Here is a 12,044-nt window from a genome sequence, read left to right as displayed (position 1 = left end):
TTGCAAAAAATTCAGAGTTTTTAAATTATATTTAAGTCTAGATCTTTACCAAGCCACCCAAAAGTATAGATAAACACGATGGTAATCAAATTCCCTCATGAAAGTATTTTTTTAATTTATAAATTAATTTGTATGAAAATACGAAAAATGCCTGCTCCCATCAAGAGCCAAAATGTCAGAACTCCAGATGTAAGGAAGTGAGGAGCACAGGGGAATGATGGTAAGACCGTGCTGTGTGCATGCTCAGTCACTTTAGTCGTGTTCCACTCTTTTGCGACCCTATGGACTGTAGCCCACCAGTCTCCTCTGTCCATGGGATTCTCCAGGCAAGAATACTGGAGTGGGTTGCCATGCCCTCCTCCAGGGGATCTTCCCAACACAGGGATCAAATCCATGTCTCCTGCATTGAAGGTGGATTCTTTACCCACTGATCCACCCTGGGAAGCCCCGATGGAAAGACCATACAGCACTAACTCACTTTTGGTGAAAAATCCAGAGATACAAAGCATCAGCATCTTTAAAAGGTTTCCCCTTTATCACCACCTATTCATTCCAATGGGGAAAAAATATTTCACAATTAACAATCCTAATAACATAAGATTTATGATATAAAAACTCCTTACCTCATTTCCAATAACGTCAATGTTTTGCTGGACCTGAGGAACCCACTGTCTTAAAATGGCAAATAATTCTGATACGGAAGTTTTGGGATCAAAGAGAATTTCCTGGCATGATGTATCATTAGGATCAAAGAAAGAAAACTCTGTTTAAAGAATAAAAAAAGGCATGTTATATTTATTAAACTTTCCAAAAGCATATGTTAAAAATAATAAACAACAAGACCAGGACTCAAATGACACAAATACTTTTGGGTGCTAGAAATATTTTACCTTAAGCAAGTCTCAAAAGCCAAGTCAGAATCACCAAAAATTATGAAGCACTTCTGAAGTGTTGTGAGAATGAGATTTCCACACATCACACCACGTCTTATCACAAATGAAACAAAAATCTGAGTGTACTGATCTCAAACCCTAAACTGTCCAAGAACGTCCTCTAAAGCACAGAAAATCTGTCAAAGTTTACAGGTATGTTCACCTCTCAAAATATTAATATGTCATGAACAGTAGATTCACATCCATGATTGAAACATACATAGTAGAAATAAAACATGCCAGAATATTAACAGTGGTACTAGAATGATGTGTAATTTTTAACTTTCTTGTTACTTCTCTTCCTAATTTTCTACAGTAAACAGGCATTACTTTTTACCCACTGCGAAGCCAGTGGGGAACTGCTATGTACACACAACAAGGAAGAAATATGTGACATTGCAGAAAGGAAGCATTGAGGCAAAGAGATTGGGTTATTTGGAATATATATTAGTAAAGACGTGGAATACTACACAAATTAAACATGATTTTAAAATTCTTTATGATTCATAGAATAGATTATCCTATGGCCAGAAAATAAAAGAGAACAGAAGAAAATCAGATTCTTTAATCTCGAAAAAGGAGCTAGGGACTCTAAAAAATCAGAAGCATCTAAAGAAGAGACGCATTAGAAAAGCAATATTTGCTGAGTGCTTACACTTTACCAAACACCTTACCTGATAGGTATTAGTCTCATTTTATAGATAAGCTCAGAGTAACTAACACTTGCTCAAAGTCAGATAGCTAGCAAGTGACAAATCTGGGGCAGAAAACCAGGTCTGCCTCCAAAGTCTATCGTCTTTCCTCTACGAGGTTGTCTCCCCAAGAAAATTCACTATTGAGCTAAAATTTACAGATTTACAGATTTAACATAAGTTAAATTATTTAAACTTTAAAGTTTAATTATTATTTAAAATAATTTCAATTCTAATCAATCAAAATTTCACCAATATTCCTTTGTAGGAGGAGACGGACAAAATTACATTCCCATTACATTTAGAAAAAATACAAACTCCTTTCTGAAGCCTAAATGATCCTGCCTGGTCTGGCCCCTGCCTTCCTCCCCAATTTCATCTCCTGCCATTCCGCCCTTCAACCACTTTGCTTCTCAGCCACAATGGCCTTCCACTATTTCTCTGGATACACCAGTTTTTTCCCCAACTCCGTGTCTTTGATTTCCTATTCTTCTGCCTGGAACACTTCTCTCCAGGCTCTTCTCTCAACCAGCTGCTTCTGATTCTTCAGATGACCAGCCCAGCTAACAACCACTCTGCTCCATTACCCTCTGTCCACTTCTTTTCTCCACAGAATTCATTATAACCTATAAAATTCACATTTTGTTTATTCATGTGTTCATTTATTGTCTGTTTTCCTTCCTAGAATGTCGCTCCTGGTCACTGTGCTATCCCCAGCACCTGGGACAATACCTAGCACATAACAGGCCCTCAACAAATACTTACTCAACAAGCACAATTCTGGATGCCATGTTTTAAGAGCACACTGACTACAGCATACTTTAAAGAGAACAACTGGAGTGAAAGGGTCTAGAAATCCTGGTGGTGAGGGACTGGTAAAGGAATCAGAAATGTGTAGCCTAAAGAAGTACAGACTAATTTAAAATATCCAAATTATCTTCAAATATTTGAAGGTTATCATATAAAAAAGTGTTTGTTCCACACATATATCAAACCATTGGCCAAAATTTTAAGGAGGCATGCTTTGAATCCATATACAAAAACAATTTTTATCACAACTAAAACTTTAGCAATGAAATAAACTATTAGTTACCTACTACTGAAGATATCCAAGTGGCTGAATGGTTACCTATCAGAGATCCTGAAAAAGATTTTCTATACTAGGAAATGAGTAGGGAAAGCTGAACTGTAGGTCCATTCAGATTCTAAGGACCTATTAAGAATTCACACAATGTTTAATTTTTGTTACACAAAGGGATCGATACCCATTTTCATCTTTCAATGTATTTATTCAACAAACACTGACTAAGCAACTGCTATCAACAAATGACTGCCTGAGCCCAACGAGACAATCCAAGACAAAACGTGATTCCTACTCCATCCAAACAGCGATCGTCTGGGAAAGGAAAGAAGACAATTATGACTCAAGATAGAACAAGGTAAGGGCCATAAGCAAGGAACAAAGTGCTTTTCAAGGTTTTTCCTGTTAACTGATTTTTTAATATCTGAAAATCAGTCAGTTTTTGTAAAAACTGCAAATAACTCCCAAGATATGTAACACCTTTGATGACTACAAGGCAAGCCGCTACAGAATCTGAACATATAAAAATAGCATACTTGGAGATGAGGACTTATTAAAATGGATATGGCTAAAAAGACAAAGTCACAATCCAATCATTATATATTCACTAATATTTAAAAACTGCATTATCTCTGCCTCCAAAGACAATTTGAAATGGTGACCAATATTTTACTTGAAAAGCTCTATCTAAATTAGAAATGTAACACATCCATTAAGTTTACCTTCCAGTTTTCTTTTATTCCTTTATCACCTATCTGATAAAATATGGTCCCAGGAAAAAAAGCCTAAATAGATTAAAAACCAGACTACTACTAAATTTACATTTTACAAAGAATATTTAATGAACCAATTTAAATATGAATCAATCTCAAGCCACATTCCCAGGAAAGGTCTCACCCTCTCTGCATAAGTACAGGGCTTTTCTGGTTTTGTTTTACTATATTTGTGTATACACTGATAATTACAATGGGAGACAGTTGAACAGAATCCAAATTAGGCTTGTTTGTGTATTAAAACACGTTACTTTTTGTTACATGGTCATCCAAATTTGGATCATTTCAGCAGTGATTACTTGGCTTGTTAATTAGAATCCCAGTATTTCAGAGATAACAGGGCCCTTAAAGAAGGCTACCTCACAGTGTTTTTACATCGTTTTTTTTCATACATCGCTTTTTAAACAAGTCAATATATTTAACCAAAATATATATATCAATAGCAGAAGGACTGGAGAAGGAAATGGCAACCCACTCCAGTGTTCTTGCCTGGAGAATCCCAGGGACAGGGGAGCCTGGTAGGCTTCCGTCTGTGGGGTCACACAGAGTCGGACACTACTGAAGTGACTTAGCAGCAGTAGCAGCAGAAGGATGCTAGGTGTCTAAGCACCACTGCATTTTAAAAATAAAATCCTCTGAATCCACCGTGGTGCTTAAAATGAACGTTTTTACATAGTAAAAATGCTGACAACAGACATAAAGTGTTTAGCTTAAAAGGCATGAAAAGCAATAAGCAACTGTCATTTTTGAAAAATTAAAACTTTAGTAATTTTATGAAAACCACAATAAATGGTTTTAGGAAAAATCAGGAATACAAAAAGGTATAAAACAGAAGTCAAGTTACCAGTTCATGGAAAATAAACACAGCTACTTAACATACCACAGTCTGAAGGCATTGGTGCTGCAGAAATGGAAAAGATAACTGGTGTATCAGAACCTTGAAATAAAAATGGGTATTTTCCAATCAAAGAACTTCCTTCTAATGGAAAATCTGGAAAGTCCTCTATGGTCATCTTCTAGAAAGCCACCTTTAATGAGAAAGAGGAAAAAAGCATATCTATTATATTTGTATGCAACTTAGAATAACTGCCTTCAATCACAAATAGCCTATTTTTTAAAATATCTAACCTATTGTCAACGTTCAAACATCTCTTTAGAGAGTGAGGGGAAAAAATTCCTTTTAGCAAACCACTGTTAATGAATAATCATTGCTTCACACTGTCTCTTAGGGTCAACAGCATACGTAATCTTTTTGGACAAAGCTCAGGAATAAAAAACTACTATGTATTTCCCAATAATAGGCAAAAACATTTTTTAAACACTGAACTAATCTAAATGGGTGATGTCCTCTTTACTTGCAGTAACAAGCGAGGAGATAGTATCGCTGGTAGTTGTATCTCAAACTTCTCATAGGATCTGACACAGCTTCTATCATGTCATCCAATGGTTCGTGCCATCTGCTCATCTCATGAAAATAATCTAGTTTAGAACATTATTATTTTCTGACATCCCAGAAAACTTATTTGAAAACTGACCACATCACTCGTACAAATCTAAATCTAGAAGCTTACTGACATTGTTTCACTTCTTAACAAGGTAGAGGATCTGTTTAGTCCATCCAGTGGAAGATGGAAGGTCATGCCTTTAAACCACATCACTTATATTACCTCTTTTTCCCAGGAAACATGAGCACTCAGAATAAATTTGCTCCAAATTAGACAGCAGCTGCACCCTCACCCACATATAAGAGATGACACATAATGAAGAGAAAATGTTAGTAACCCTGAACTATGAGGCTAAAAGCCTTCCAGTTTCTTCTGCATCAAATCTTTGAAGTCTGAAATATTATGAATCTCTGCATCTATTTAAAATATAAGCAGAAAACTATATTACAAAGCTAAATAAAAATGAGTAGAGATTATTTCAGTAGAAAGAACAGAATAAGTAAAGACAGTTAACTGACAGTGTAGCAGATAATGCTAGGCTAGATACTACTCAATGTGTGCTCTGTTCTACTTGTTTAACCAACAGTTTATCACCTTAACCTATCACACTTCCCTACCACCACCACCCTACTCCAAGCAGTCACCTTTCTGAGATAAGTGGTTTCTTTCCAATCAGATTCATATGTTTTCTAAATACTAGCAGAAACTGGTAAAGAGTAAGGCAATTTCTTTTTTCTCATAAGGTACATGTTTACACGGTCATGGATATTATATATTAAATAACTTAATCCAGTGTTTCTATATTAAAGGCTCTCAAGGTTTCCTGGATGCTAAAATGTCTCACCACTCAATACTTTGAATCATTTTGACATTAACCTGGCCACATAAATGGGAAAAATTGTTGCCATATGGCATGGTGAACTTCCTCAAATACTAACAATTCCAAAAAGTAGCGCCTACCACAAGGACAGCTCTTTCAATACTGCAGCTTCCCTGTATTCAAAGTCAGTCAGGGTTTCTGCTTGCTGGCCTCTGCAAATTAGCAGTAAATTTGGGGAAAACAGTCTATACCAGGTATGAAGTGTCCTTTGAAGCCAAGGAACAGAAATAAAGTTTAATGATTTTAATCTGTACAAGGCACTACACTATTCTAGATGTTTCAGAGAATACATAAATGAGTAATATATGGCCCATGCTTGTTAGGTAGCTTACAATCTACTAGGGTGAATAAAATAGTACTAATAACTATAGTTGATAAAGCTGAGTGAAATATATTCCATAACCTCAGTACAAGGAACGTTTGCAGTAGGAGCTCCTGAGAATGAGAAATGGTGCAGTGAAAAAAGCATCATTTGAGAAGTGTCTTGAAAGATGAGTAGGCAGAAATTTAAAAGCGGAGCCCATCAAAGGTACAGCAGGCTGGAACTGGGCACATCTAGTAAGAGGTAAGGCTGTCATGGTTTTTTAGGACTCTCCTCAGTAATGCTTTATATACCTGATCAAATACCAACCATTTAATTCCATGAGCAGTGGGAAATCACTGACTTTTTAAAAGGACTGTCCTAATTCAAGCTGTTTTAGGAAGATTAATCTTTGACTACAGTCACACTTTGAGACTCAGCCATGTTTTTCACACTCTTAATTCTTCAACAAAATGATTAAGTGGTTTTCTTCCTGAGTTGGTTAAGAGGAAGCCACTTTCCAAAACTTCCCTTTCAAAGAGTGGAGTTTCCCATTCAAAAACACATTTAATAACTATTTATTAAATATACACATTTAATAAATATTCAAATCCTAGACTCAAGCTGGAAAGATGATTCATTCAACAAGATGTAATCAACTTTATTTTACATGTTAGATATTTCAAACCCAAAGAAGCTACAATATTACCTGAACAATGTAGTGAACATTCTTAACAGGTATTTTGTATCTTCATTGCATTTTTTCCCCTGGTCCCATTTCCTTTCTGTCATGAAAAGCCCAACCTTCTACCTTTTGTCCCACTTAAGAAAACTATACATCTCTACAAACTTCTGTATAGTTTTAGAATCCTTTCCTAAAAGTGATTTCTGGATCTAAAGATCTGGGAATCTTGGTCAAATCTAGAGTTACGATGAGCTGGATTGGGTACATATTACTATGGCTAATTGGTGATAATGGGTTATGCAAAATAACCTAAGATTAAAAAAAAGGTGGCCCTAATTAACTGTGTATGTAACAGCTGCAGTAACAAGAATCAAATTCCCTAAGTTATGATTTATATAGGAATTCCATCACCCCAAATCAGCTCTGAGTAAAAGCAACTTGTAACATGGTTCTAATATTTGGTGATTTTTTTTTTTCAGAGATTCCTGGTCAATGCCCTAACACTGAACAATGGTGAGTGGAGTTGCCCATTAACTTCTTCAGAGTGGCTCACGGCTATCAGGACCTCACTAAGGAACCTCACTGAGACCAAGAGATGCCCTCAGATTTATTTGGAATACAGTTCAAGGGCATATTACTCAAACTCATATCCCTGAGTTGCTACTCAGCTATCAGGAAATCCAAGCTGCATCCACATGAGTTGGAAACATGAGGCCCTTTCATTCACTTTCATATAGTATTCTGTTATGAGTGTTTATTTTCACGAGATACAAAAAAAAAAAATCTTACCAAAATAAACATTTTAAGCATATTTCTAATAACCCGTTCATTTGTCATCTACATGAAACCTATTTAATCACTGAGCAAGTATGGTGCGCTGCAGTCCATGGGGTTGCAGTCAGACACCACTGAGCGACTGAACGACAGGCCTTACAGAGAACATGGAAGATACCTGCCCTCAACAAGTTCATTTAGACATTCAACAAATATTTATCAAGCGTTTCTTACTCTTAGCCTGGCATAGCAAAGGTAAAGAAAATAGATTTGTCATCAAGTAGATTACAGTTAAGAACAGAATTCCTACAAGAAATTTGAAATTACTATATAATTGAAATAAGTGCTGGATTCAAGGCAGCCAGTGAAGGCTTCCTAAGGGAATAATTTAAAACTGCAGTGCCCAACGGGTAGCTATTAGCCACATGTGTCTATACAAATTAAACATTTAGTTCCTCCATTGCTCAAGCCCCATACAAGGACTCAAAAGTCGCATGTGGCTAGTGGCCACCGTATTGAACATTGCAGAAGAACACTTCCCTCAGAATAGAAAATTCTGTGGACTCAAGTTCCAGATGAGAAAATATACAAATGCCTGAAATGACAAAAAAACAGAGGCTAACAAACTAAGCAAGCCCATGGTGGTAGAATCCCAGGGACGGGGAAGCCTGGTGGGCTGCCGTCTATGGGGTCACACAGAGTCGGACACGACTGAAGCAACTTAGCAGCAGCAGCAGCAGCAACATGGGAATAGCAAGTCTAAAAGTAACCAGATGTGCACAGATTTACACAGGGCTAAAGAGTTCAGCTGATTCTACTACATGAAGATCACTAGTATGTTTCAAAACTGGAGCTGTTACAAGCCATAGAAGACATCATATAAATATTATTTTTTAAAAGCCTTGCTGGTGGGATTGTTTCTGGTAAATATGAAACGTCTGAAATAAATCCTATAAATAATATACCATATGCCAAATCTTCTGTAACACAGAAATAAACATATTCATTCCATTTCAAGATTCACTCTTTCAGCCCAGGTTGTCCATAACAAACGAAAGTATTTTAAAATCCATAATTATGGCAGCAAAACAGGGTGGAACCAGGATGGCTTTGCATCATAAAAATGCAGACTTCTGCCAATTCCAATTCTCTGCTTTCTCTACACAGTTGCTCCATGTCCTTCACTGCGTGATTTTCTGCCATTTAGATGACCTTAAGTTGTGCAGAAGATACATAAATGACAAGTGTCAATGTGAAAGTGAAGTACGATTAAAGTATTTGGCGGATGTTTCAAAGAAGGAGGGTGTTTCTTCACTGAAATATTTAAAAGGCATCAATTTACACTCTGATATTGCTACAATGTGAACCACACTCTAGCAGGGAACATACAGCAAGTTATTATCCCATGAGAATATCCTCCTCTGATACATATCAAAACATTGTCTCAGAGTTAAAATCCAAATTGCCTAGTCTCTAGATTAATGAACAACCTGACAACTAATTCAAAAGAAAGCTGACGTTATAAACCCATCAATCCAGCTCACAAGGATGAGGTCTAACCCGAGGCTCTGTTGAGCAGTCTCTGAGCAAGTGTTTTCCCCCAACTTCCCATGATTTAGAATTAAGGAATCTGGGGGTAGCGAACGACTGGAGACAGAGTCATTTATCTTAGTCATTTATCTTTGAATTCTCTCCGGCAAAAGGTTTCTCAAACAGTTTAATAAGCAAAGGGGTGGCAGAAGAGATGAGAAGAGGGCCCTCTCAGGAAAACCACGAAGGGCTGGGCACAGCACGCTGCGCATCACTGCGCGCGAAGGCTCTCCCAAGGGCGCCGGGGCGGTCAAGGTTGGGGCGGCGCAGCAGGGTCCGGCCCGTCCCACACACCTGGCGGTATCTCATCCTGAAGTTAAACGGGCGGCGAGAAACGGAAACCAGACACCCACGTCCCGGCCCGTGGGCCGCTCCAACCCCGCCCCCGCCCCCGGGAGGCCTCCGGGAGCCGGCGGCACTGGCGCCCGCTGCAGGCGACCCCGGGGGGCTTCCCAGCGCCTCCGCGCCGCCCTCCCCGAACCGCCAACCGGCCCTCAGGTCCCCGCGCCCCCGCCCGCCCGGCCCGGGGCCCCCGCGCGCTCCCGCCCCACCTGCCTCCGCCGGTCCTCTGCGGGCGGCCGACGGGAACGCGGGAGCGCGGAGAGAAGGCTAAGAGGCGCGCTTCTCCGCCCGCCCGGGTGCCTGTCTCCGGTAGCCGGCCGCGGGGCCTCCCGCCGCGCCTCTCCCCGCCCTCGTCCGGCCCCTCCCGCCTGCCGCCTCCGCGTCGCGCGCGCCGGAGCCGGGCCCCACGCGGGGTCGGTGCGCGCGCGCAGTGCAGGCGCCCGGGCGGCGCGCAGGCCCCTGTCCCGGCCCCGCGCACGCGCCGGGGAGCGGGGACTGTAAGGGAGCGCGCGCCCGTGCTCGTCGCCTTCTGCCTGCGCCCCCGCGGCCCCTCGGCAGACCTGGGCTGGGGTTCGAGGACAGGAAGGTCTGGTGGGCTTGGTGCGTTAACCTTGCGAGGGTGAGATGCCACTGGGATATTTCCACCGCAACACAAGGCAGGCTCTCTGAGGAACCCCACCTGGCCCTAGGCCATGCTTGGGGAAGTAGCCCGTGGCCTGCTGTACAGACGCTCCTCCATCAAAGCATTTAGCTAAAACAATCTGACCTGCCTCCCTGTCTCGCATCCCTGGACTAGAAGCGCTCCAACACCGTGCTTAGGAGCAGGCACCACGTCTTACCCTTTCGGGGCTCCTCCGTATCGCTCCGTGCATGGCCCAGAATATGGCCATTAGTCAATTACCTGCTTGCAGGTCTTGCTGTAAAAAGCCTAGTCAAGGCTATACCCACACCGACTCGATGGACATGAGTTTGAGTGAACTCCGGAAGTTGATGATGGACAGGGAGCCCTGGCGTGCTGTGATTCATGGGGTCGCAAAGAGTCGGGCACGGCTGAGCAACTGAACTGAACTGAATGGCAGTGTAGATGCAGAAAAGGATGCACCAGTATTCGTCCTAGAAGTTTATTTCCCCTGCTGCGTTGCTCCCTTCTCACCGCCTTCTCTCTAGCCCCCTTCTTCATCCCCACTGAGAACCAGAGAGTGGTGATGAATGCTGGCATCCTGGTTCAAAGGAAAGGTGTTATTTGACAGTCCCTTAAATGAAGGGACTGAATAAATCCATGTTTTCCCGTGACTGAAGCCTGTAACCCTAAGCCAGTAATGTTATATCGAAACAACTCCCTCTGAGGCCTTTTTGATCTGATACACCAACTATTACACTGTACTTCCACGTTGACCACACACAGTGCCTGGCAAGAGCTACCCCGGCTCTTCACGAGCAGAGATAAGTCCTCCGATGCTCTAGAACATCTTTTCCTATTAGAATAATTGGCTCCAGACACTAGAAAAGATGCTTAAGTCCCCCTTACAATGTCCTCCCACCAAGTCGCCATAGTTGAGTAACTCCAGTAAGCAGGAATGCACTTCCTTTGAAAGCGGGTATTTTATCTTTGATTAGCCTTGTTGAAAAGTTCTCCTACCTTGAGAGCTAAAATGCTCTTTCCTGCATCTCCTCCTTAATGGGTTCCATTTCTCCCCTTTAGACTTCAGATCATGCCCAACTCCAAGGAATCCAGGACAAGCATGCTCAGTGCTCCTAGGCTGCTCCATATATGACTCTGTTAATATCCACTCACCAGCATTTTAAGGGCCTCTTTATGGTGAATCCCAGCTTGTCTAGAGCTCTCTTAATTGTGACACCCAGGAATGAATGGGATGTCCTGTTGCGTGCAGAGAGGAGAGACTGCCACCTCTTTCTTGGTCTTGTGCTTCTATTGCTGCTGCTGCTGCTCCTAAGTCACTTCAGTCATGTCCGACTCTGTGGGACCCCATAGACGGCAGTCCACCAGGCTCCCCCATCCCTGGGATTCTCCAGGCAAGAACACTGGAGTGGGTTGCCATTTCCTTCTCCAATATGTGAAAGTGAAGCTCAGTCATGTCGACCCCATGGACTGCAGCCTACCAGGCTCTGCTGTCCATGGGATTTTCCAGGCAAGAGTACTGGAGTGGCGTGCCATTGCCGTCTCCGGTGCTTCTATTAGCATAGCTCAAAATATGAAAGTACTCTTTTGCAACAGTCACATCACATTGTAGAATCAGGTTGAGCATACTGTCAACTAAAATTCATAGTGCTTATGCAATATGTAAACACCATGACCATCCCACAGTCCCTGGTCAGCTGCCAGTCTCTCTGTCCCTGCAGGTCCAGCACCTCATACACTCTCAGGAGAATGAAGTAACACAGATGCTTCTTCCTCCCTTTGGGGTTTCCTGCTCCTTCTCTCTGTTCTCACCACACCCAGTTCTTGTCTGACCCCACCCACCTGTTTAACTGGTTGAAAGAAGGAAGGCAATCTGCCCTTGGCTGACTTTGCTGATGCTGCTGCTGAT

At 41.5% G+C, this 12,044-nt stretch overlaps 1 protein-coding gene across 5 annotated transcripts in view; it reads right to left on the bottom strand.

The window, feature by feature from the left end:
* The window catches only part of CLIP4 (CAP-Gly domain containing linker protein family member 4), a 78,464-nt gene extending 66,699 nt beyond the window's left edge, over positions 1-11,765 (bottom strand). For 2 of the 5 annotated variants that reach the window (XM_088841263.1, XM_055400101.2), the window contains exons 1-3: positions 9,705-9,901; positions 4,359-4,506; positions 624-763 (exon numbers count right to left, since the gene is read on the bottom strand). In XM_088841263.1, coding sequence (XP_088697389.1) covers positions 624-763; positions 4,359-4,491 — 273 coding nt within the window. In that variant the 5' untranslated portion in view covers positions 4,492-4,506; positions 9,705-9,901. Of the gene's footprint in view, positions 1-623; positions 764-4,358; positions 4,507-9,704; positions 9,903-11,290 lie in introns of those variants that run through there. The other 3 variants (XM_055400102.2, XM_055400104.2, XM_055400103.2) reach the window with 3 other exon arrangements.
* Between the last annotated feature and the right edge of the window lie 279 nt (positions 11,766-12,044).

This window comes from Moschus berezovskii, chromosome 11 (assembly GCF_049115385.1).
Source record: "Moschus berezovskii isolate FMDL1 chromosome 11, NW_MosBer_1.0, whole genome shotgun sequence".
Taxonomy (NCBI): domain Eukaryota; kingdom Metazoa; phylum Chordata; class Mammalia; order Artiodactyla; family Moschidae; genus Moschus; species Moschus berezovskii.
This window is presented reverse-complemented; position numbering and strand designations above follow the sequence as displayed.